Source organism: Scardinius erythrophthalmus (assembly GCF_964197995.2).
Source record: "Scardinius erythrophthalmus genome assembly, chromosome: 2".
NCBI classification, from domain to species: domain Eukaryota; kingdom Metazoa; phylum Chordata; class Actinopteri; order Cypriniformes; family Leuciscidae; genus Scardinius; species Scardinius erythrophthalmus.
Window position 1 is genome coordinate 45,282,925 of NC_138222.1, and position 26,617 is coordinate 45,309,541.

Consider the following 26,617-nt stretch of genomic DNA (forward strand, 5'->3'; position numbering starts at 1 on the left):
TACCAAGAGAGATTTATTTTTGTCGACAAAGTCCAAATCTGTGAAAGAAATTGTAGGAATTATAAAAGCTGTTGAATTAGCTGCCAAATTATAATTACATATAAAATACGAATTACAGTTCAGATACTGTATAGCCTATCCAAGAAACTACCCAAAATATTATGTGTGTGTGCTGTAACATTACCACGAATTTGCACCTTTTGTGGTTGATTTGATTTTTTAACCCAATCCAAAAATATATTTATATTTACATAAAAATGCCATTTTATTCCAATTAAAATGATCCTGATAAAACATGCTGAATAAACATCGTTACCTAACCTAACCTAACCCTAACAGCCGCTACGTGTGATACGAATATAATATAATATGATTGAATGTGCCAGCACTAGACAAGCAACTGAACGCTTTCTATATTGTCTTGCTGACAGCTAAAATCACTAACATAGTGTGGTAAAAATGTTTTTAATCTATTTCCTCACATGAAACCTGAGGCAAAGGCGACATCTGCTGGATTGGATGCAGACGACATTTAAAGGTAAAGAACTTTAGTGCGCAACGCAGGGTGCGTATCACGAAAAAAGACGGGAGGTGAAGGACAGGATTGATAATGCGGTCGGTTCCATTACAACTTTGATTGCGTGTGCTAGATATTTTCCACAGATGGCAGATTTACTGGAGTCTACACACTGAAAGTTGTGCATCTCTATAGATGTATGCACGGCTGTGCCTTTTACAGTTGCAGTGCTTAAGCGGTCGAGGAAACAAAATCACAAGCGTTTAAAAAATATAGTCTCCAGGGGTGGAAAGACTTTTAAGGATATTGTTATATGAAGCTAGTTTAGATGCTGAAATCGCGATAATCTTCCAGCCGCCGAAGAGGAGGAGGAGGAGGAGGAGGATGCTTTTTGGATTTGTGCCTCTTCAAGAGAAGCAAGGTGCGGTTCAAACTCATTATGTGTGCATGCGTTCATCACTATATTTCATTTTCTATCGTCAGTGTGATTATATTAGTGACGCTCTATATTGCACTAATCTCAAATGTTGCACATATGAGCAGTTTGTGCAGGATTTTGTGGAGTCCCATATCTCATCTGTGAGGTGGGCGAGAAGATTCTCCCAAAAACGCAGAGGTCTATGGTGCGCATTTTTTGACACATTACAACTTAACACATGTGCATGTGCTTTTGTATCATGTTATTCAAAGCGTTCGTTTTAGCACCATTCCTTTTTTAAAAAGTGTTTCTGGGGAATAGACTGTCTTTATTTTTGTGTGTGTAAATGGCGCGAAACAAATAATCTTTTAGAGGGCTTGAAATGGAATTATTCCTATTATTTTCTGTCTGTAAAATCCCTTAACAAGAATTTGTTTCATTCAAGAGGTATTTGCCTCCCATATTTACAGGTTAAAATTGCACATATCACAGTAGAATTTATTTCCACATAGCTGAATAATTGTCTTATTCAGTGTGCGAATTATACTACTACTAATAAATTATTTAATGTAGCCTGTCCTAACTGCAAAGGTCATCTTTGGGGGGCGTGATATGTCAGTTCGTGTTTTGCAACGCAAATTGCAGGCTAATTGGGAGCCATTAGCTAAACTTCAGTTAGCCTGTAAAAATATTTGACTAAACTCTGAAAAAAGGTGTGTGTGTTTGTGTGTTATATTTCTGTAATTCTATAACGTGATCCTCACTGACTTGTGCATTGCCGAAGTATACAACTCGTAATGGATCGTAATGGACAGCGCATGCGCATCGTAGTGTTGTTATGGTTGGAACCTCCTTTGGTTGAACGAACTTTTGTTCTTTAGCGTCTTTTAGTTGGCGTCTAATTTTGGTTCTGACTTGCAACTTTTTATTATTATTTATTATTATGCTTTATCCCTACTTGTGGGAAAAATGATAACTGTATGAAAATGTCCATTTACTAAGACTCCCTTTAAAACGTTTTTACTTCCTTTGTTCTGGATTACTGTTAAAAACCCACCCTGGCCCATAATTCACATTTTATAATCTATAGCCTGTGTATGAATATATAGCCTAACTTTTTTTTTAGCACACTGGTATGTGCGGTGTTTATTCTGCAATAGCTTGTGGTTGCTTATCATAGTCATTTTCAGTGGCTACGCTTTTCTCTGCTTATCACTGTACAACAGCATAATATATCTCTGCATTCATATAATCTCATAACAGTTAATCTCAGATGGTTTATTATTTCAAGAAGAGCACCCCCCCCCCCATTTTTGCACTAAATCATGTGACTTTGACAGTCATTTGGCTTTTTGTAGCTTGTTTAATGGCACATCACATCATTTCAATATGCTACAATTAAATGTCCTGTCTCACTAGACAAATGTCTTTGCATATTTACACATGACAAGGAAATAATCATCTCAGAGGCCCAATGGTAATTTAAACATCAGATTGAGTTTGTATCACTTATATAAAGGATATATTACATTCTTTCAAATAACCAATGAGTGTCTTAAGCCTTCAATCTGCAAACCGATAATTGGCTAATATAATTGTTCACTTGTAATGAGTGAAGACATAATGAATTGAATGATCTGTAGTGAGACATTACCATCTGCTATGGGCAAATCTACCATGATCTCATAACCACTGATGTTAATGGATGTTACTAAGGTGTTTTTCCAGGGGAGGAACCTCCTCTCAAGTTTCTATTAATGTACTTTCTCTAGAGATGGCTGTGCTTGCTCAGGCAGAAGGATACTCATGCTGAATTCACTTACTGGAGAAAAGGAGCTATCTCTGGCAGTAGGAAAGAGAGAGAGAGGAAGCTAAGCTTTTTGTTTTAAAAGCCAAATGGAGTGGCTCGGAAGGCAAGACGGGAGACGCAGGCACGCCTGTCTGCCCGAAGAACAAGAGAAAGACTGGCTGGGTAGACTAATTGTGTTTTAAAGTGGGTCTGTGGGTACACAATGGGGAATCGGATGGTTTTAAGCTCCCATGAGCAGCTCTAGAGGAAGAGAGAGTTGTCAGATTTGTAGGTCAGGCTGCAGGGGTTGTTGTCAGGCAGACTCACGGTGGTTTCTTAGTGGGGATCTGCACGACACCGATGTCAGTTCGGGTTACGTACGGTTTCATTAGTTTACGCCAATCCCCTTTTGCCCGCCCGCCCATCTGCCTTTTTCCACTTTGTGCATTGGTTGTTGAACATCTCCTACCTGTGAAAGATTTTGAAGAAGGCATGCCTCAAAATTCTTTCGAGAAGATGAAGTGTGATACGATCATAATTGATTTCACGCTTTGCAGGGCATTGTGCGAGCACATCTCAATTCCCATCTTCTCCTGGAGAAGGCTGACCCGGTTTCAGCGTGTTACGTGGGAGCGGGTCCTGTCCGGAGGGACCTGTCCCTTACTAGTGCTGATCTAAGGAAGTGAGGAAGGAGGGCACCAACGTGTGTTCCCTCATCCCCGATCCATCTCACACCCTTCGCGTGCAATTCTCTTAAATATTATAGGTCATCTGGCACCTCTCCCCTTCCATTTTTGGCAACAAGGGCTGCCGGGGATATTTTGTCCCAGAAAAAAAAATAATTATCAGCCCTCCCTAATTCCCAATTATTATGAACAGGCTTATTTAAGAAGAAAGATCATGGTGGCTGTCAGAGGGAAGGATTCGGGATTCGAGCTGCTGCAGGAAGCCAATGAGGAGAGCTACGCACCGGCCACGGCTGAGGGCACACGAGGAGGAGCGCTCAGGAGTCTACTCCGCTGGGGTTAAAGTGTGCAGTGTGCACTACTTCCTGCCGCAGGTAGAGCTGTCACAGTGTGGTGTGGAGCTCTAGCTGTGTCAGAGGCTTGCCGTGTCCTTGCCTCACTGCTGCGAGAGCTGCTCGCCTGGATATCGCAATCTTTCTCACGCTCTCACCGAGGAATCTGGCCCCCGCCACCCGCCATGGAGAAGGTAAGACGGTCATGCATTGCATTTTCAGAGCGATTTGGAGAGTTTGATAATGCAACATTTGGTTTGACACTGAGGTAATCAGCAAACTGCGGCTTCTTGTGACACCCAGATGTCGCATAATATGTGATTGTTTCGCTGGGTTTGCTTTTTGGGAATACTGCGGAATGTAAATGTGAATATTTTTGGCATCCTTTGAACGGGCAGCTTTGCTTTCATTAAAGTGTGGGGTGCAGAATGAATGCTTTATGTTGTTTTTCATGACAACAATGCTTGGTTTATAAATATTAAGTCCCAGTAGATATATCCAATAGTTTAAAGTGACAATTCACCCAAAAAATCAAACCTACATGACTTTCTTTCTTCTGTAGAGCACAAAAGAAGAGTCAATGGGGTTGAAACAATATTGACTAACTGTATAAACAACAAAATAACAGTTCTTTTGATATTTACAGATGCTACTTTAGCTACTACTTGCTATTTCAAGACTCCCACTCACTTGAGGCTGTCAGCAAATCTCATGCAATCAGAATACAAAAGAATGATTATAAATGTATCTGCTTGTGCTTCAGTGCTGTTCCGAGTGTTCAGAGCCCCGGATGGCACAGAGCTTGTGCACCTTCTGCAACAAGTGGCTGTGCTTCCAGTGCACAGACCTGCACCAGCATGAGAGAGTCTCCACTCAACCCTCTGATCTGCAGCACCAGCCGCTAGACCCTCCATCACCCTCTGAAATAGGCAAGACGTCTCTCTTTTGCCAATCTGTAATTACTTTCCTCTTTTAGCTTCGGTTGGCTGTTTGCTTGCACATTTTTGCTCTTAGCCACCGGACATTATCAGCTCCGCAGCATATTTTTCTAAACCCTCTTCTTTAACACAATGAATAATGCATTTTATAATAAGTGTGAATAATTATCCGGTGATGTATTGTAGTGGTGTATTTTTTATGTGACCTAGTTTCTAAAACTGATTCTCGCTCAGAAAACGCAGCACAAATTTGGCCAGCTTGTCCTATACTAGCTTCCTTTCATCGATACTCTTGAGCTTTTTCGTGAGACTCTCTGAAATCCACTAAGCATATGATAACGACACCACAAGTCCTCACAAAAAAAAACAAGAGAAGGAGTGATAAAGTGACAAAAAGAATGACAGAAAAGAAAGATGAGAGAGAGATAGAGAGTGTGAGAGAAACAGAAGTGCGGGTGTGAAGCAGGATGTGGTCGGTCACCAGTATGCACTAAGGCAGTGGGAGCTTTTCAGTGTTGGAGCCTGTGGTCTCGTACTTTAACACCCTCTCTCCCTGTGCAATGTGTCAGCGTGTCTCTGTCTACCCTATACTGTCACAGCATCAGCCAGCCGGCGCTTCTGATGGACAGGCTGTAGATCCAGTGTGACAGGTGCTGTCACTGAGGTCCTTCACTTCTAATGGAGTTCTGCATTCTGCCTGGCTAACTCTCTCTGGTTGCAGAATTATATATGCAAAGGGACAGTTAAAATCATTTTTTAGTTTAATGGCACGGAAATGAGAATGCTTGATTTATTTGTTTATGCTGTTTGCTTCAGCCCAAGTTCAAGTAGATGTGTGTATTCAAACAAACTCATTTCTGGATAGACATCTTTGGTAGAGTTTTGTGGTTTTATGTGCAGAGCTGACAAAAGCAGGTGCATCTAGTTTATATTTTCACAATAAAAACAGTATTGGAAACATTATTATTTTTAATGTTTTTTAAATAAGTCTCTTATGCTCATCAAGCCTGCAATTATTTGATCAAAAATACAGAAAAAAACTGAAATACTGTAAAATATTACAATTATACTTTAAAATATCATTTATTTCTATGATGCAAAGCTGAATTTTCATCCTCATTACTCCAGTCTTCAGTGTCACATGATCCTTCAGAAATCCTTCTAATATGCTGATTTATTATCATGTTTATCATTATCACGAAATCTTTAGTAACAATATACAGCACTGTCCAAAAGTTTGGGTCAGTCATTTTGAAATTCTATTCAGCGAGGATGTTAAATTGATAAAAAGCGATAGTAAAAATTTATATTTTTAGAAAAGTGCTTTTTTAAAAACTTTTTATTCATCAATAAATTCAGAAAAAAGTATCACAGGTTCCCCCCCAAAAAATATTAAGCAGCACAACTGTTTCCAACAATGATAATAACTGAGTATCAAATCAGCATATTAGAATGATTTCTGAAGGATCATGTCACACTGAAGGCTGGAGCAATGGATGATAAAAATTCAGCTTTTGATATTTTATATTCAGAAACAAATAATATTTGAATGTATATTAAAATAGAAAACCATTATTTTTAATTGTTTTAATAATATTTTAATTTAATTGTATATTATTGTAATATTATTTTTATTTTAATATTATTTTTATTAGTTTTAATAATATATTATTTTAATTATTTTAATAATATTTCACAATATCACTGTTTTTTCTGTATTTTTGATCAAATAAATAAATGCAGCCGTGATGAGCAAGAGACTTCTTGATGAGCATTGAACTTGAACTAAAAATAGTAATGTTTCTAAACTTTTGACTGGTACTGTAAAATGTACATGTAAATAAAAATATATTTATATATTAATTTAAGTAAAAAAAAATTTTTTTAATAATTTTATTTATTGGAAAAACAAAATAATCATAATGGTCTAAGCCTTGTCTGTGTGGTTACCCAGCTAACAGGGAACTTTCTTACCACTTTAGCTAACATTGTGGCAAGGTTCTCTTAAATTTATGAACAAACATTTTTCCAATAATGCTAAAAAAAGGGATCTTTTCTTTAATAATATTCTCACAAAGTTAACACAAAAACATTATTTATAGGCCTACATCGTTCATAGAGTTAAGATGGTTCACTTAGCAATGAAAAAATGTTACTACTTGTTTCAGAATGTTTAGAGAACATTCAAAAGTAACATTCCCATTATATTTGCAAATGGTAAAATGGAATGTTCCCTTAATGTTCGCATAAACCAAGATTTTCTTTTTTTATATACATTTTAAAACTGGATGTTTTGCACGGTTAGAGAACATTCAGAAATAACGCTCTTATAACTGAATGGCAATGTCAGCAAAATGTTCTTAGAACATATTTTAGTTAGCTGGGTAGTTTGTCCAGTGTCCAATGTCCAGTGCTGGATGTATTTCAGAAATGTGGGCCATTCTAAAGGCACATGTAAAATCAGTATCTCTTCTTTATTTGGTTCTTTGAATGCAACTTAATTATTAAAATGATTTAAAAATGGAATAAAAAAAAAATTTAAAACCTGTCTGTGTATGTAGTTTATATGATCATGAAATGTAGCATTCTGATCTGAAGGTTTTTAAATGTCCAGTGCTGGGTTTGTGTCAGAAATGTGGGCCATTCTGAAGGTACACGTGATAGCAGTATCTGTTACTTTATTTGGCTCTTCAAAAGCACATGTAGAGTTACATTCCTCGTATTGGCAGGGCTTTTAATGAGACATTAACTGATTGATCAAAGCTCTGCTGTGTTCCAATTTTGTCTGTTTTTTCTTTTGCTGGAAAAAAGATGCATTTATACGTCCAGAAATATTTATAAGCGTTTTGATGTGCTTTGTTTTTCCACTAAAAATAAATGAAGCTAGCATAGAGAGTGACTCACAGAGGCCAACAAGGTCTTTCTGCATTTTCTCATTGACTCTGCATTGGTCAAAATGATTTGAACATACTTAAAACCTCATTAAACCTCTAAGAGATTCCACATGCTTATATTAACACATTTGTTTTCATGCATATTTCAATCGTACGTTTGTAATATTTCTTTTTGATTTGTGATTCTTGATTACAGATAATGTGGTCTTAATGGGCATCATCTATTTAGCTCTCATTCCCTCTTCTCTGTTGTGTTGCGTGTCTCAGGAGCCGGTTGCTGCGGGCATGCTGTTGTCATGTGTCCTCTCCATAAACAGGAGCCTCTGGAACTCCTGTGTGAAACGTGCGACCTCATGGCCTGCAGCATCTGTCACCTGTCCACCCACAAAGACCACCGGTATGCGTAGAGGACAAATACCCCTGACATGCATGCCTACGTTCACGATGCACTTGTACACATGCAAGCACTTGCAGACTCTCTCTCTCTCTCTCTCTCATACGTCTTTTTAAACACATGCACAAAGATGCAGACTGAACAGATGGCCTCTTTCTCACATATCAACAACTATATGCTATTGAGCATGTTGTGTGTAAACTTTAAAAGTCAAAGGTGTTTTACTTGCTGTTGTTTTCTTGTTTTTAGGCTGGTGCATGTTGGGAAAGCTCTGCAAGACCAGCGCTGGCTCCTGCAGAACCTCATGGCCCGAGTGGAGGAGAAAAGATCTACTGTGGAGAGCACCGCCAAACAGATCCAGGGCAGGTGGGACGATACCTCATCTATTCCACCTCCTTGATGCTGCTAATGTTAGCGTTAATGCTAGTTAAGCAAAGCGTGTCCATTACTCATCTAAAACGTGAACAGACAAGCATCGATTAAATGAAGCATAATGACATTAACAAGATCCATTACTTCCTTTGACAGATTTCAGCAGATGCTTAAGCATCCAGATGTACTGGTCATATCGGTTTGTTTATCCTCGCTTAGCCATCTCGCTGTTCATTTTTCTTTCCGTTTGTCCAGGCTCCACGGTATAAAGATCACCCAGAGGAAGGCAGAGAACCAGATAAAAATGGCAAAGATGATTATGATGAACGAGCTTAACAAACGGGCCAACCTATTAATAGAACAACTGGAGGTAATTACTTTTTCCCCTCGTTTCCCTCTCCGTCTTTCCAAACGTATTCATCTCCAAACATCCAGCTGACTGTGGATGTACTGGTGATGGAGCGTGGGGAACAGAACGTCTTCAGAGCGAATCATGCAAAATAGGCAGATTCCGCCAAGCAGTGACATATCCAAACAGATGGGGATCTTGGGAAAAGTGATGAGGGGATCCATGTTTTTGTCGTTGTCTTCCGGTGCAGAGTATCTCCAGTGATTTCAAGCAACGTCTGGAGGACCAGCTGCAGGGGGCCATTGAACTGTGCAGCCAGCTGGAGCATGTGCAGAACTTCATTACCTGGGCTACAGCCCACCACAGACGCAATCCGCTGCTATTCAGCAAAGAGCTGGTAGGATTTTCTCAACGTCTAAGTGGGCTTTAGATGTTAAGATTCCTGGCAGCTGCCTGCTATGTTTCTGGCAGGTCTCAAAAAGATGCCAGCGCTATTAGTTTAAAGTAGCCTCACCTCTTTTTGCTGCTGCATTTAGATCTCTTAAAGTTAGCCTTAATCATGCTCTCACCAACTTAAAAATAGAGACAGTGCAGAAAGAGTTTCAGTTCCATTGCCAGAATTGCATGCAATATTTATAACCCAGTGTCTTTGTAATCATGAGGTTTGATCTATAATTCATTTGTCAGATTGCTCTTCAGATGCAGCAATTACTGGAGCCACTGATGCTCTCAGAGGCTTGGACCCCATTGAAAATCAAGTTTAACTGGGATGCCAGCTTCTGGACCAAGCAGATGTCCACTTTAGGTAAACTGAAAAGGCCTATCACAATGCAGAATGCAAATACCATGATTGATGACATCATCACTTCCATTCATTTGGAATGGAGAACATTCTAACAATGTCAAATGGACAATTTTAAATGATCATATATTTTAATCTTTAAATTTCTTCAAAAAAAGCTTTTGAAAATAAAAATAAAATACTTTTCTTTTTACAATTTTTTAAAAAATATTACACATTTTGTTTTAGGTTTGTGAAAATATCCTTTAAAGGGGTGGTATAATGCCCTTTTCACAAGATGTAAAATAAATCTCTGATGTCCCCAGAGTGTGTATGTGAAGTTTTAGCTCAAAATACCCCACAGATATTTTTATATAGCTTGTTAAAATTGTCACTTTTTGAGGGTGAGCAAAAACGCACCGTTTTTATGTCTGTCCCTTTAAATGCAAATGAGCTGCTGCTCCCGGCACAGGGGGCGGAGCTTCAAGAGCTTAGGCTTGTTCGACTTCATGCAGCTCTGCGCAGACCGATCGGCGGCTGACTTGAAGTTAAGTGCATGCCGGTTAGAAATTTTGTCCGACTTGATACAGCGCCGACGCCACGTGACTGTGACGTATGCCATCAAAGTACCGCGAGAGCGATTCGAGAGTAGCCGGAGAACTCAGCCAGCGCAGCTGCTCGAACGGAGAACGATTGGTCGGATTCACCGCATGACAACGATCACATGTGTTTTGTGTTTATTCGAACACCTTTAGTTCCTCTAAAGCGCACAAATCAGATTTTTATAACAGTAAACACTCTTTTCATGTAGTTGCGATGTTATATTGTGTCATGTTTATCAAATTAAAACTGATTAAAAAAACGTAGACTCCACTTCATTGATAGTAGCTTATGTTGAACTTTATTCTTGCTCACACAGAGCTGTATGAAGCAGTACATAAAGTATTGAATGAAAATGTCTCTGAAACATCTGTGTATTATTTGGCAAATATTGAATTTATTTCACTTCAGCTGTGGTAAAGTATAGGAACACCACGTGAGCGGTCACTATGGGAACTAGAAAGTGTCCGACTTCACGTCTCCGTTTGCAGCTCCTCCCGGACTGCACGCGGCTGCTCTCGCCGATCGGTTACATCCAGCCGCAGCCGATGTCAAACACACCTCTTGTGTCCTTTTACACAGACACGCATGAAAATTTTAAAAACTTTTAGCCTTTTATGTTCAAACCGGAGTCAGAAAGATGGAGAGACTCAAGAAGTGAAAACATGTAGTCAACATTTCTGAATGGTTAGTTGATGAATTTATGTAGCTTCTGTGTAGTTATCTTCTAGTCTTTGATTAGCATATTCTGTCTTGAAAATCTATAAATTGTGTTCAGGGGGCGGGGTTTATGTAAATATTGGGGTTGATGATGTCACTAACCCGGGAAGAATGTTGTGTAGTCCCTACCAGCCGTTTGTTGTAGTCCTTAAAAAGCGATTTAAAAAAAAGAAAATATCTCCGTTTGCTTTGAGCTTTGAGCGTCTTAACTTTGCAGATGTTGTTTATTTTCAAACAGCAACATTACACACTAACACTAAAGTTAGAAAAGTGAAATCATAATCAACCACCCCTTTAAGTTTTGCGAATATTTTGTCATGTTCGTTTGTCAATTTTACTAAAGTTACATTTAATTTCACTCCGTAAAAATAACATTTTAGTTGATGAGAGTGCAAAGTTAAACCAAATGTTCAAACAGTTTATACAGTGTATAGATTTAAACATGTATCATATATTCATCAATAGTATGTTTTAATTAAAATCATTATAATTATAAATAATGTGCATTTTTCATTTAGTCTTTGTTATCATTCATTATAATCTTATATTTAAATTGTATATAAATCTAAAAACTTTGTTAACGCTTTTGTCAGTAATACAAGATTAACACTGGTGGAGAAGAAAGATGAAATGTACGAGGAATACTGCATATATTGCCGCACAATCATTGTAATGATTCCTCCTTGCTTTAGGTCAGCTGGTCGTTGAAGGTGGAAGTCGTTCATACTCAGAGGTTGTGGGTCATCCCAGTATCCTGCGACCCCAGCCTGTCCCATGCATAGCAATGCCTCCTCTGTGCCATGCGGTGCGGGAACCTGGCTGTGCCTACCAGACCTTCTGCCAGCCCCAGCTCTGCTGCCTTCACTGCAGACCTACTCAATCCGTCCCTTTGGATAAATTCCCTGCCCCGTGTCCTCAAGCCACCAGGCGAAGCTCCCCACCGTCCCTTCACAGCTGTTGGGAGTCTGATGCATCTGTCCCCATGCATCCAACTGGTGCCCAGCCTATACAGCAGTCCACCTCTCACCCTGGATCTGACCTCGTCCAGCATGAATCCAGCTCTGCTTTGCCTCGGCAGCCTGTCGGATCCAACAACCACCCGCTGCCCGAGCCGCTCCCTGCTAATTCCAACCAGACTGTCATGGATGGGAGAAACTGTGCACCCGACCAGTCTCCTAACCGAAGAGGGCAAACATCTGCACCTGAAGCAGACACAAGGCAAGAGGCATCACCAGACAGAGAGCTCCCACAGGTCCACAACCAGGCTCGAGTGCAGACGACCACAGAAACCAGCAACCAGCCCATGGTTGAACTGCAGCCTATCGTTGCTCACGTCGATGATGACAGGGTTAGTTTCATTAATGTGTCTGTGTTTATTTGTACTTTGCAAAAGCAATACCTTTGCTCACGGTGTGCTCAACACTGACCACAATCCTCAGGCCTGGTGCTCTTTAGTGCTTGCAAAGGTTGCATGTCAACCGTGCTGTTTACTGGTCCACACCACAAGTCCTAGCAGATGAAAGACCATTGAGCAGCACTGCAAATGTGCTGAGGCATTGAAGAGGGCTGCAGTGTGGGGCCCTTATAGTATAATGACTATTGGTAGTTGATTTACTTATTTTTTATCACGATGTTAGGTTAAAATGTATATTTTAAAAGTGTGTCACTGAGGGGCCACCTTTTTCTTTTTACTGTTATTAATCATATTTTACAATTTATACAGCTCATTTCAATTGTCCTTTACAGACATTCCATGTAGTCTCTCTATGACAGTGGTTCTAAGCTCAGGGGCCAACTTCTAAGGCAGCCTCAAGATGACTTAAAATAATTGAAATGAAGCAAAAACAAGCATTAAAGTAAGCGATTAAATTAAAACTCCTAAACACAATAGATATTTTTTCATTACTGTTCCTTTAAAGAACCAGGGTTACCACACTGTCTTGGAAAACCTAGGTAGCCTATTTATAAAGTATGATTTCTAGACCTGGAAAAATCATATCTATTAATAAAATCTTTGGGCATTTTTAGACATTTTATGAATATACATTTTGATGTATCCTCCAATGGACATTCTACTGACTATAAGTAACTTTGCAACTACATGTCAACTTATTCTAACCCTAACCCTCTAATGAGAGTTAGTAGACATGTAGGTGCAACTTTACTTATAGTCAACAGAATGTGTTAAAGAGACCATCAAAATAAAGTGAAACCGATTATTTTATATAAATATATATATATATATATTGAGTTACTATACTGTATATAGTTAGTTTGTTTGTATATATAGTCTATACATAGTTTGCTATTTCAACTCAAACATAGTGTTTTGCTTTGCTTGTGCTTTAAGTGTATTTGGTGTGAGTGAGAGCATGAGAACAGTGAACCTGACATCGCAATGGGCTCCACCACTGAATATTAATTTAGAAAGAGGAAATTGAATCATTCCAGGCAGTATCATCTCTATTTATGCAGCTGTAATGTTTTCATCTTGGCAGCTGCAGATAGCACCTCTGCAAGCAGATGGTGAGACATAAGTGAGGACAACTGTGGTGTGAGCTCACAAACAATTAAGACCACACAATAGCGCACACACATCCAGACTCACTCTGCTCAGCAACCGCTCCTCGAGCTGTATTGGATGAGAACCAAATCAGGCTATAGAAGTTATTATTAGATCTCTTGATGTCAGTATTTTGATACATTTTCCTAGGACAAACACCAATCAAAATCAGTTTCCCTGTAAGATTTGGCACTCCAGAGGCAAATTAGTGTAATATTTATTTTTTTATGTATCATCTTCAGCCCATAACTGTGACATGATTAAAGGGAGGGAAAAAGCGCTTGGGTGCAACCGCATATTTACTTAACCTGGCATTAATGAGAAGCTAGGGGAATTGAAGGAGCCGGCTGTTGCATTTTTCTTCATCTCGCTGTAGAGCCCACACGATTACCTCTAAAGTCTCTGAGACCTCCTACTTTCTCTCTGCACCCACACATGCTTGCAAGACACTCTCCACAGCTTGATTCATTCCACCCTCTCCTCCTCGGCTTCTATCAGGTGAGTGTTTTTAATCCTGAGGTAATTATTATAGAAAGACGAGGAAGACAAAAACAAGAGAGGGCTGAGAGACAGCTGGAGGAGGGGCTTCGTCGAGAGCACGGGCTGCTGCCTCCGACTCTGACATTTGTCGTGCTAGCGAAGGATGCAGTCGCTTGGGCTTTTCTAGAACTTTGCGCATTAGTGAAATTATGACAAGAGAAGAAGGAGAGAAAGTCTAATCTCTGATGTGTTAATGCTGCTTATTCAAAGAAGCCTTTTCGTGCCCCAGATGTGGGATTTACATACGATAATTGGTGCTGGAACTAAGTAATATATTATCAGGAGAATTAGTTTGTACTTTTCTCTCCGTTTGATAGATGTGGGCTTGTTATTGTTCTTTCTTTTGCTCCAAACTAGCTACTGTGCATTGTCACACTCAAGGTTGTTGTTCCTTACCTCCCTGTCATCTGTTGACACTGTTGCTATGGTTGTAGTGTGCTGCATACGCTGTCGAGATCACTTTTAGCCTAGTGCTGCGCTAATGAGAGTTTGGCTCTCTTCCGTAGAGATCCTCAGCGCTAGAGATGTACGCGCTGGCTCAAGGCCGGGGAGGTGACCGCCGGAGCGGCTCCGGTTCGAAGAGGGCGACCCGGTCTCAGAGCACTGCGGTAGGACCCCGAGGACCTCGTAAAAGGCTTTGTAAAGATAGGCCGGCCAGGGCTGCTCACAGCCTGGCAGCAGTGGCTGGGGACCAGGGATGCACAACGCAGCAGGTAAACTTTCTATATATACGTGGCGAGACAGAGACATTTAGATATTAATGCAGTGGTTCTTAAACAGGGGGCCTCAGCAAACTTCCAAGGACTCAAGATGATGATTAAAAATGTTTTAAAATAAGGCAAAACAAGATTTTAAATAAGCTAAAACAACTAACAACTAAAAAATAGATTCTTCTTTTTAATTACATATTTTAATCTGTGTACACTTCTAATTGCCACAAATGAAAAACAAAACAAAAATCCATAAATTAAAACACCAATGGACACAGTGGTTCCAGTGTGGTTTTGTTCCAGTGCACACAGATCTATTACTTGCCTTGGAGTCAAAAAGGTTGAGAACCACTTCATTAGTGGGGTTTGTCCCAGAGCTCAGCATTGTTTCTTGAGGTTCTGAAATACCTTTAAAATAAATTTCCACAAAGGCTTGTAGCGTCCATGTTTAAAATTACCTGTATACTCTAAAGGGTAAGAATTAGGAATGCAAATTCTGGGCTTAAACTAAAAATTCTGGATGCACTTCTGGAAAACCGAAACCGAAAATGACTTTTTCTTAATAATTATTCATTTCTAAATTTGTTTTTTTTTTTTTTTTTTTTTTATTGTGTTAATATTAGACTTTTTAATTAAATTCAATAATTGAATTTAATCTGAATTAAAAAAATATAAGCCAATAAAATAAAATAACCACACTTTTATTTAATGTAACACACCAAAATTGGACAGAAAATATATTCAAATTATATTAAATATCAATATATTTTGCTTCTCCGGTAGAGCGTTCCTTGGGCCGTGAGCGACTAAGCAGAGAGTGCACACACGGAGTGGAGCATTGAGCAGACCGGTGTAGCCGGTGTTCTGACGATTTGCGCTACCGAGCAGGTAGGCCTAAAAGTGCCTGTCCACCGCTCGCTTCGCGCCAGTGGACACGCACTGTTAAGGCTTACCTGCTCGGTCAGAGTCAAGGTTACAAAGTTACTTGCAAAGGATACAAAGGCTTGAAAAGTTTCTGAAAACTTCTGAGGGGCGGCATATATTTTCGGCTCATATTTTTAGCCTTTTTTTTCTTTTGGCCAAAAGCCGAAAATGCCATTTTCAGCGGCTGAAATTTCGGTGCATCCCTAGTAAGAATAGTAGACTAATATGAATAATTAACTTTATTAATATTAATAGTAATTGACATTGATGAAATGTCCTGAAGTGCTTTTCATCATGATTCCTTTTTAAGTCCATTTCAAACATCCAGTCTTTGTCATCCAGTCCAAAACACCTTCGTTCCAGTGCACACAGATTTGCCTTTTAAGGAATAATACAGATGATGTACATCAAAAGACATTACTGTTGTCTAGGAAACAGTTCATTTAAGCTCTTTCTGTTTGAGAACAAATTAGATGCAGCAGCCCACATAACTGATCGTATTCGGTTTAACAAGTTCACTGTTGGCTCACATTCATATTTACTGATTTTGTCTGTATGCTGATGTTGTGACATCACTGCATCCATTACCTGTCAACAGAATGGCAATGTTTATTTTACTGTTTACTTCCTGTATCTCAGCAGGTCTGTGCACGTTTTGATGCTTCTGAGATGATCCCGGGACGTATAAGCAGTCACAATGCGTCCACGCTGACCACCTACAAGTCTGAACCAGGTAAGAAGGGCTTTTATCATTTCTAAATAAGCTTCTGTCATGTTTAACTTGCAATATAAATAAATTAAGATATTCTGTAGTGGATTAATCAACCTACATCTTTTTGTTTTTTCCTGGTTTCAGATAATGTATATGCATATGCCTATGAAAACAGAAGGCTGAATACCAGAAAGAACAGAATGCCTCGAGAGGATCCAGACACCAGGTATAATTGATTGGATGTAACTGGGGCTGCACAATTTGTCTTATAAAAATTGCAATTGCAATTTAAAATGTGATTACAAAAAGCTCCGCGTTTGCTGATCTTGGCCAAAAAATGTTGATTATTTATGAAAATGATAGTAAAATAATAAACTTATTAATTATTAATAAAAATATTAAACAGTATAAGAAATGTTGCTATTGCAATATTTCACTGTAAAATAAAAATTGATTATTTAAGAAAATATAATAAAAATAATAATGCACATATTTTATTGTACAACTGTAAAATTACAATTTTAATATTTATGGCTGCTTTAATTTCTTGATTTTTAAATGTTACTGCAAACTGAGCCGCTCTGAGACACTGAAAACATCAGGTCATAAAATAACACAGAAACAGGCAGTGCATATATTTAATTAAATCACAGCCTTGAGCCTTCTCAATTTGATAATCACACTAAACCATATCACGATTTCTGTTTTATTTCTATTAAAGGTGGTATCAGTGATTTCAGGCCCAAAAATATTTTTATCACATTCATCTAATCTTTCCTAACGATCCGCTAGCTGCCCGCCCCATAAGCATGCCGTAAAAAAAACGCGTCTCTGTAGGCAGCCTAGGCTCTGAGATCTGCACACAAAAACAAATGGTTTAGCCAAACACTCAAAACCAAAACAAATAGTGTTCCAACCAATCACCGACAGGGGGAGGGTGTTGTGAGGTTTTGTGCTCGTGCACGGCTGCACGCGAAGTCAGAGCTGAAGAAAAAGCTGGCTCAAAACCTCACAACACCCTCCCCCTGTCAGTGATTGGTTGGAACACTATTTGTTTTGGTTTTGAGTGTTTGGCTAAACCATTTGTTTTTGTGTGCAGATTTCAGAGCCTAGGCTGCCTATAGAGACACGTTTTTTTGACGGCATGCTTATGGGGTGGGCAGCTAGCGGATCGTTAGGAAAGATTAGATGAATGTGATAAAAATATTTTTGGGCCTGAAATCACTGATACCACCTTTAATCATGCAGCCCTATAAGTAAAATTTGTCTTAGAAAGGTTGAAATGTTTGGGTGTTTTTGTTTGATACAGTGACAAAGAAGCCCCAGATGGTTCTAAGGTTCCAGTTGTGTGTCTTGAGCGACTCAAGATCCTGGTATCACGACATCCACCACAGAACCATCAGAGCACAGATCTTACTTCTCAGACAGAGTCTGGACTCAAACCTGAAGAAACTGTCTTGAGGGTGCTAGAAAGAGAGGTCACTTCTCAGGTATCACTTCAATGTTGATGAAATGTTTTTCTAAAAGGTTTATATCATCTCATAGTTCATAATAATAATTTTCATGTCCTTGAAGGGAACATTGGATAAGGAATCAGTTCAGCCAGAGGACAGCGTGTCGCCCACAGAGCAGCTATCACCAGAACATCTGCACAGTTGTGAATCATCTGTCTCCCTTGAGGTTTCTCAGCCTCCTGGCCAAGAGTTTTGCAACCTAAACCAAGATCCTGGGGGGATTTTAGCCATCTCCAATGATTCAGATCCTGTCTTGCAACCTGACACTGAAGAGATACACCTCTCCTCTGAACTCAGATCAGTTACAGATTCTGATATCCAAACTGAATCCACAAGAGAGGCTGAACCAAGTTCAGATGCAGATATGGAATCAGAGCTCCTGCAGGAATCAGATCCGAGCGCTGAATCTGAACTGCAAGTCGAATCCGAATCAGATGTAATTTCGGAGCAACCTCCTGAATCAGTGCTCTCGGCTTCTGAACAGGAATTTGAATCGGATCCGGATTCCACAGCCGAAGTGACTGTGAATCTTGAACCTGAGTGTGAATGGGAGGCGGAGCCGCCGGTTCTCCAACCTGCCACTGGCTCTGAGAATGAATCAGAACCTGCTGTTGAGCATCAGCCTGCAGAGGAAAGACCTGAGATAGAGAACGAGGACTTCTGTGCGGTCTGTCTCATCGGAGGAGACCTTCTGTGCTGTGACCGTTGCCCAAAGGTCTTTCACCTGTCATGCCACGTTCCCCCACTCCATAGTTTTCCCATGTAAGCCACTCTCCCTCCTACTTTACGTATCTGCCTTTGTCTTTACTTACCACTGAAACTAACCTTTATCATCTCGGGCTTCCATAGAGGTGACTGGATCTGCACCCTGTGCAGGGACTTGGAGCAACCAGAGGTGGAATATGACTGTGAGAATGTCCAGATGTCCACAGGCACGATGCCATATGGGCTGTCGGCGTGTGACCAGAAGGTGAGTGAAGGGGATGCCAGGTCTCATCTGTCCTAGCTCTGATCAATCCTGTGACCTTAGAAATCTGGGAGTCTAAATCCAAAAACAGTTCCTCCCTCAGGAGATTTACAGTCTGTCTAACAAGTGAAATATCTCTGTTGATGGATGACTTGTCTGTTTGATCACAGAAATGTGAGAAGTTGACGCTGCTGATCCTCAGCAACATTCTCAGTGCTCCGTTCCATGAGCCTGTCAGCCCTCTGGTAATTTTAAAATGAATATCTCATGATTTTATATTTGTAGATGATACTTTTATTACTTTAAATCTGTTCATTTTTTATCTTTATCTATGTACAGGCCCGTCATTATTATCAGATCATCAAGAAACCCATGGATTTGTCTGTCATCCGGAACAGGCTCAGCAGAAACAGCAACACACACTATCTTTCCCCTCAAGAGTTTGTGGCTGATGTCCTGCTCATGTTCAAAAACTGTGCCAAGTTCAACTACGTGAGTGAATTGCATTATTTTTTAATCTACTTCCTTCTAGCCATTAGTGTTGAATATTTAATTTCATAACTGATTCACATTCAAACCACGTGCTGATGTAATGATTATGCATCACTTTTTTAATATCCCGTTTAATTTAGTTTAAATTAAATTCTTAATAGATTAAGCTAAAAAAAAGCTACACTCATTTGAGTTCATTTTGTGTATTTGCATTGTATAATAAATGAAGTTCTGAACGAAAGTTTGGGGGGGAGCTTATTCATCTAATCCTGTCCATCAAATCACAAGAATTTGTAAGTGGCTACTTACAGTTCCTCTCTCTGGCATCTTCCAAATCCATCTTTATTTCTTGTACAATACATTAGCAAAAGTATGTGGCCATGTAGTGACACCAATTACAAATTATCCAATGACTATTACGGAGGGTCGTTGTGAGGAGATTAGGGCGATCGAAGGACAAACAAAAATTATTACGCTCAATTTGGCATGTTTCATTGCGTTATCACAAATTAATACTTTTATTAGGGGCAGGAAATGACTGAGGTGCCCTTGAGCAAGGCACCTAACCCCCAATCGCTCCCTGGGTGCCACAAGCAAAATGCCTGCTCAGTGCTCCGGGTTTGTGTGTCCACGGTTTGCAGTGTGTGTGAGTGTGTGTTCTTTGCTCACTACTCCTAATATGTGTGCACTACAGTAACTTGGATGGGTTAAATGCAGAGGACAAATTCCAAATATGGGTTATGGCCTTCACATGTCACTTTACTTTCACTTTCAAAACAATTGACTACAAGCACAACTATGTAATACGCTTAGAAAATATTTGACCAATTTTTAATAATATTTGAATAAAGTGTGAAGATGTAATTTTTTTCTTAGGTTGTTTTGGTCACTACTATATGTATGTGTAAAAAAAAAAAAATATATATATATATATATATATAAAATGATGTATTTTCTAAATAAATATATAATAAAAATATATTCTCTAAAATAATAAAATAATAGAAAAACAATATCTTAATCTTAAGTGCGAAATACTGATTAAGACAGATATACTGATGCAGTTATTTAGTATCATCAAGGTCGTAAGGACCTTATTGCCATTTAGCAGGTTCATGTACTTTAGACTGATATAGTATTAAATATGTATAGGAGTATACTCAGACATATGGTATCTCTAGATCTTAAGAGGACAGATACTGTAGATGCTGACCAAGCTGTTTCTCTCTCTAGCCTGACTCAGAGGTGGCTCAGGCAGGCCACAGTCTACAGTCCTTTTTTACCTCCAAACTGAGGGAGGTGTTCCCAGATCTGACCTGCCCTGTCCAGGAGGAGGAGGACTCCGACATTGAGGATTACGAGGAGCTGGAACAAGCCATGGTGACTGGATTTCCCTGGCCCGAGAGAAGAGAGCAGAGCCACAGAAAGAGGAAGAGGAGGCACTCACTAAACTGGAGGAGAAATCACTATTAGTTGTGCCTCTATATACATGTACAAAGACATTTGATCCACTTTGAGCTCTGAGTTTTCCATACTGGCTGGATTGCTGTTTTTTAAGGATTCATGTTGAAAAACCGTTTATGCTTTTTTCTGAGGACTAATCTCGCACATTATAATCAGTTCATGTATTATGCTGTTATCTGTAGCTGTGGGTAGGTGTTGATATAAGCCTATATCTCCAGACTTTGCCTAAGGTCTTGCACTAGTATTTATCCCAATGCTTACACTTATATTAAATTGTACAATCAATTTGATAGCTGACTGGTTGCTGGCAACTGCTACTTAGTAAAGATAGATATGCAACATTAATTGGTAATATTATATAATATGTTTGTTCTAAATTTCATTTTTCTTTTTATCCAAAAATCCCTTGTAATGAGGTCATTTTCCCAGCTGTTTAACTGTGATGATTTTATTGACCTGTAGAGGGAGCACTTCATTTAGCCTGTGGCAACACATTAGTTCATATTGGACTTTTTTGGTGGCAGGAGGAGGTGCTCAATGTGACCGAATCCCACAACCCCTTTCTAGAATAAAATGGGATATCTTTCAAATGTTTATTGACTAATGAGACAGAAATATCTAATGTTTTCACTGGCAGGTGGGACACTTTTCCGTCCAGCATGTTCCTCCATGTGGTTCACTAGGTTTGATATTCATATGTCTTCTGAATTTTGTAATACTGGTCTCAATTGCTGGAATTGCTGTGCAGATCATTTGCTATCTTTAGCTGGATTGTATTTAGTCTGAAATATATACTGTATGGTGTAAATATGTGATTCAGAGCTTCTTGTTTCCTTCTTCTAAACAAACACAACATTGCGGTTCCCTAATGGCTTTAAAATCAGACTTGAAATGAACCTAATTTAAATACACAGTCAGTTATGGATGAAATGTTGCTGATTGAACATCAAGACTTTGTCAAATTGAAAGCAAAGCATTACATGTTGCTTGTGAGTTGGAGTCACTAAAGAAATATCAGAGTGCTTTTTTTTTTAATTTTCACCAACTGCCTGCCAGAATTAAGCTCATTTTATCACAAATTACTCATGCAAATAATTACTTCTCCAAAAACAACTGTAACTTCTATCTTTGATTGAAATATACAAACTAAGAGATTAAAACTACATCTGGAGATTTTCAAAATAATTTGCTGTGTCAACAGAACCTTTCTTACGGCACCATTTACAATGGAAGGACATTTAGACGCACAACCTTTAAACACTAAAGACCCTAAAGGTACACAAGGCTTTGTACAAAAGTATATTTATTGTAAAAGATTTTCCAAAATGTATTATTGGTTTTTATAAGAGTTGGATGGGTTTAAAAGACTCAAATATGTCTGAAACATTAGATAGCATAAAATAGCCCTATTTTTTTCTTTCTGCAATTCTGTTTGAAGTAAATGGTCCATTTAGGCACTCGAACAGCCCTGACACACTTATGACTCATCCTGGCAAGTGGTACACAAACCCTAGGCCTTATTTGCAAAATGGTCTGTTCGAACAACAATATTTTATTTCAATTTTACTTGCAGGGAACTGATTAAACCATCATGTTAAATTTTAAAACATTACTTGTGAAAATATAGCTCTAAATGCATGTGAGTCACAGAACTGCGGTGTTGGTGTTGGCCTGAGCGGAGTGTGTGACTCATTGATGTTCTTTGTGTGAGCATGTGAACACTGTAATAAGCATGTGAGGGCTTTTACCCGTAGAGCAGAGACTCACTAGAACTCCCTGAGATTCTTGAGGCTGTATTGTTGCATGTGGAGTTCTGACAGATTAATAAAGTCTGGCCATCCAGCACAGAGGCCATAAGCCAAGAAGAGGGCCCTGGATAATTTCATTACAAGTGAAAAACATTCAGATGACATCTCCGCCGGCCACGCTAAATCAATATGAGGTTTTTCCACTTTGTGTTTGATATGTGAAAACAAAATGCATATGCCTACTGCACCAAGGTAAGAGGACACTGTTTTTGTTCAATATTTGTAAGAGAAAGATTCTGTACATAACTTACTGCTTTCAGCAACAAGTTATGTTAGACAGCCGTAATCCAAGTTCTAGTCATTTTCTGTAGCGATATCATCACATAACATGAATAGGGGGGTCATATAACGGGGCCCATGTTTTTTGTTTGTTTGTTTTTTACATAAAAATCAATCAGTCACAATGCAGACTGCACACAGATTTGAAGTGGTTAGATTTTAACACATTTACAATGCAGAACATATTTTCTATATTATATTATGTTAAATTCTGAATTAAAATCAGCATTTTCAAATAAATATTCTTCAAGGTTTTACTTTTATCCTCCTGCTGTCCACCTCACTAACTTGAATTATTATAATATCTGACACTTCATTATAAATACAAACCTATAAAAAAAATGCTTAAGCTTTACCCCCCAAAAAAATATTTTAGGAATGTCTAAAATATATACCTGAACGCATACTGAAGAAAAAAACTTTGGGACCAGGGGAACAGTTAATTTGCTCCATATAGAGCTATTAGTCCATCTAGTGTCAAGAGTCATGAAATATCATGTTATATTATTTTCTTTTTTACACACGAGGTCAGCAGAGACACCCAATGTGAGACTTTTTGGGCTGTTTTAACAAGTTTTTGCATGTAATGGAGAGTTATTTTGTATTTCAATTCAATTCAATTCACGTGTATTTGTATAGCACTTTTCACAATACACATCAATACAGAAAGTGCACGAGTCCATATTACAATTTAGAGTGTTCTGTTATCAGAGGTAACTGTCTAAGTTAAGCATTTCAGAAATGTACATACACAAAGTCACAGTTAGATCAATTTTATTTTATTTAAACAATGTAATAATTTGATGCAGAAACAATGAGCTCATTGAAGTAATAAATTCTTGTTTGTTAACAAATGATTATGACATTTAGAAAATAAAGCATTGGTGCATATTTAAGTGAAAGGATGTGAAGAATGTGCTTAAATTATATTATTAAATTAATTATTGATAAAATCTAGTAATTTAGAGGTATAATAAATAATAAAAAAGAACAAAATATCTTTAAAAATGCATTAAAAATAGAAAAAAAGAGAAAAATGAAATGATATAAGCTCTCTGAAAAAAAATTATTAGCCTATACAAATATAGTAAATACTTGTTAAGGTTCAGGAGGAGGTTTAAATGAGGGTTTTTTTATGCTAATTAAGCATCAATAATTCAGAGAATTGCATGTAAGAGTTTACAATGTGGCATGTTTGGCATAAATTCTAAATGCAGGTGAAAAATGTGTTTCTTGCTGTACTCTCACAGGCCCTCATATTGGACATCTTCCTCCAACACTTCCTTAAAGAGATATTAAGTGAGCTTTGAGCCATCTAAGAGTGATCATCTTTCTTAGAAGATTTTTTTCATTCAGATCAGATTTTTTTTCCCCAAATTGAGTTTCCCTGAAAAGGTACTGTAATTCTTAACCCCAGCGGACACTTCCCGGCTCATCTTAACTGACAGCTTCCTGATGACACTTAAATCAGATCAGTGCCTGGTCTGGGTCTCGGAGAATTCCCCCAATACCTGCAGGATTACACCCCTGATTGCCTTCTTAAAGATGGGGGATAAGAGCAGAGCCCCCACAAGGCCGCACTAAACACAGACATGATGCAATAACTCTACTGGCAGCTTTTAAATCCCCCTTTCCTCTTCTTCTCATGAGATACAGCTGGCCTCATTTCCCCCCCTTCAGTATAGAGTACTCATTTATAATGACTCTTAAAGGAGGTCATGATTTCTTGTAGTTTAATGGGCATTTTTTGCCCATTTGATTGTGATTAGACATGCAACTGCATTTGAAACATGTAGATAAATTTAATCCATACAGTACGAGCAAGTAAATAAATGGCATGTTTCGTAACATGTTGCTGTCTAAATAGAACCAATATAGGGTTTCACAAAAGAGAAAAGCCATATAAATATAGCCATATTACAAAAGCGTCCTTTTAGAGCAATATTGTGTGGTTTGATGGAGCTTTATAATGTCAAGTCTTTATTATGTTTGATTCACATCTACATGCTGCTTGGCCAGTTTAAAGCACGTCTTTATAAGTGATGTATAGCGTTCTGCGGTTTCATAATCATGCATTCTTCTGTTTCATAAACATGTTTTTTTTTTTTTTTTTTTTGTCAGTGATTGCTTGTTGATAAGGTATTTGCGTGCCTTTTTAACTTGAGTGATATTCCGTTTTTAAGCTTCACTGATTCCGCACAAAATTTGTTAGCTGATGTATTTTCATGAAATTCCACTCTGTCTAAAGTGAAATACTCAGTGTTGAAATGGACTAAACCTGACATGTGCCACATATTTGTGGTGCCAGGCACATGTTGAGCTTTTGTATTTCTAAAGTGTCTGTGAGTCCTCAGATGACAAAAAATCAAATGAAACATAACAGAATAATAATGGGACACCGCGGTGAACTCAGCTGAAGAATGAAAAGACTGAGACAGAAAAAAAGGTCTGCGGGAAAAAAGACTCCCTGACCAGTGTAGCAGCCCATGAAATTGAAGTTTGGATGGCTGAACGTCATTCAATTTTTGGAACTGGAAAAAAGAAGAAAAGGGGGAAAATTGATTGCTGCTCTCCACTTTAAAAAGAATTGATCCCTGCAATCAAAATATGGCTGACATTCTTGGCCGACGTACATGTTGGCATTAGTACTATGTTGTAAAGGCTAACATGTTCACCCAGATAATTGAGAGATAGCGTACTTGGTGCAAGACAGCTTTACCAACCACTTTAAATACCTGACCCAAAACTTCAATTTCAGTATAAGACTGTATAGAGGCTATTTACTGTATATACTTCACATGGGGACTTGCTTGAGAGAGCTCATACAAGCAAGCAAAAGAGTATAAGGGGAATGTTCTGGAGTCTCGGCATGATATGATTCCTGATGATATTCCACTATTGTATCAAACAAAAACGTATTATTCTAAGAAAGAAATAATTGATGACGGCCGTTGAATTATTGAGAAATAATGCACACCCGAAGTGTTAATGTGGAAGGTTACTCCTCGGGCGAGCATTATTATTCCACTTATAGGCTACCACGGTTACCACACCTCAAAACATTGTTCAGATGTTTTATTTCAAGACATTCATCAGGTTTTCGTCCATAAAACCCTCTTGTATGGAGAAATAATTTTTACTACTTTTTATTTAATTTTCACATCCCAAGCCTGCGTTACTAATTTCAAAACGTCATTTTAGAGCTACAGAGGCTTGAGCCATTGATATGCAGTATCCACGACTTTCCCGAACTCTGACCTTTCCCGTGATCGCTATAGCAACATAGAACAAGCCGGTAACGAACTTCCGGTTTACGTTAGCCAGCCTGAAGATACCGCTATCAGAGAGCCTCAACAAGCCGAAACAATTTGCTTGGATAATGAGGAGTAGAGCTTAGATCGGGCCCAAAAAATCAAGCCCGACCCTACCTGAGCCCGTTGTGTCCGAGCCCGGCCCGACACATTAACTGTAATTATGAGCCCGAGCCCAATTTAGACCCAATCATTTTTAATACGTGGGCCGTTATAACCAGGGGCGGCGCCAGATATTTTTTTTTAACGTGTGCTGAGGGGGTGCTATATATATTATATATATATATATATATATATATATATATATATATATATATATATATATATATATATATATATATATAATAATTTTAATAAATGAGCAAAAATTGGCCACTTAATATTTAACTATTTTAATGATCACAATAAAGTATTAATTTTATTAAATTGAACAAGCACAACATTCGGCATTCAATCAAATATTATTAAAGATTTATTATTATTAATAATGTTATTTCAACACAATATCTCGTTATTTCGACATCATATGTGTGCCGAGTGTGC

At 38.5% G+C, this 26,617-nt stretch overlaps 1 protein-coding gene across 2 annotated transcripts; it reads left to right on the top strand.

Annotated features, from left to right (window-relative positions):
- The first annotated feature begins 557 nt into the window (after positions 1-557).
- On the top strand, positions 558-21,854 carry trim66 (tripartite motif containing 66). 2 transcript variants are annotated; one of them, XM_081359739.1, is made up of 18 exons: positions 558-938; positions 3,604-3,936; positions 4,506-4,671; positions 7,842-7,971; positions 8,218-8,334; positions 8,596-8,710; positions 8,940-9,086; positions 9,377-9,494; positions 11,483-12,138; positions 14,400-14,606; positions 16,167-16,260; positions 16,384-16,465; positions 17,549-17,729; positions 17,815-18,515; positions 18,603-18,723; positions 18,891-18,965; positions 19,060-19,212; positions 20,446-21,854. In XM_081359739.1, exons 2-18 carry the CDS (start codon positions 3,928-3,930, stop codon positions 20,683-20,685), a joined length of 3,312 nt encoding a protein of 1,103 aa, XP_081215865.1. In that variant the 5' UTR covers positions 558-938; positions 3,604-3,927; the 3' UTR covers positions 20,686-21,854. The 2 variants fall into 2 exon arrangements, with proteins under 2 accessions (XP_081215865.1, XP_081215866.1); XM_081359740.1 differs by having other exon boundaries at positions 568-938; positions 16,170-16,260.
- The last annotated feature ends 4,763 nt before the right edge of the window (positions 21,855-26,617 follow it).

Excerpts from the sequence above, each read along its gene's own strand:
- trim66 (XM_081359739.1), top strand. Across the intron at positions 4,672-7,841 it reads TCCATCACCCTCTGAAATAG|GAGCCGGTTGCTGCGGGCAT; the intron begins GCAAGACGTCTC and ends TGCGTGTCTCAG. Across the intron at positions 18,966-19,059 it reads ATGAGCCTGTCAGCCCTCTG|GCCCGTCATTATTATCAGAT; the intron begins GTAATTTTAAAA and ends ATCTATGTACAG.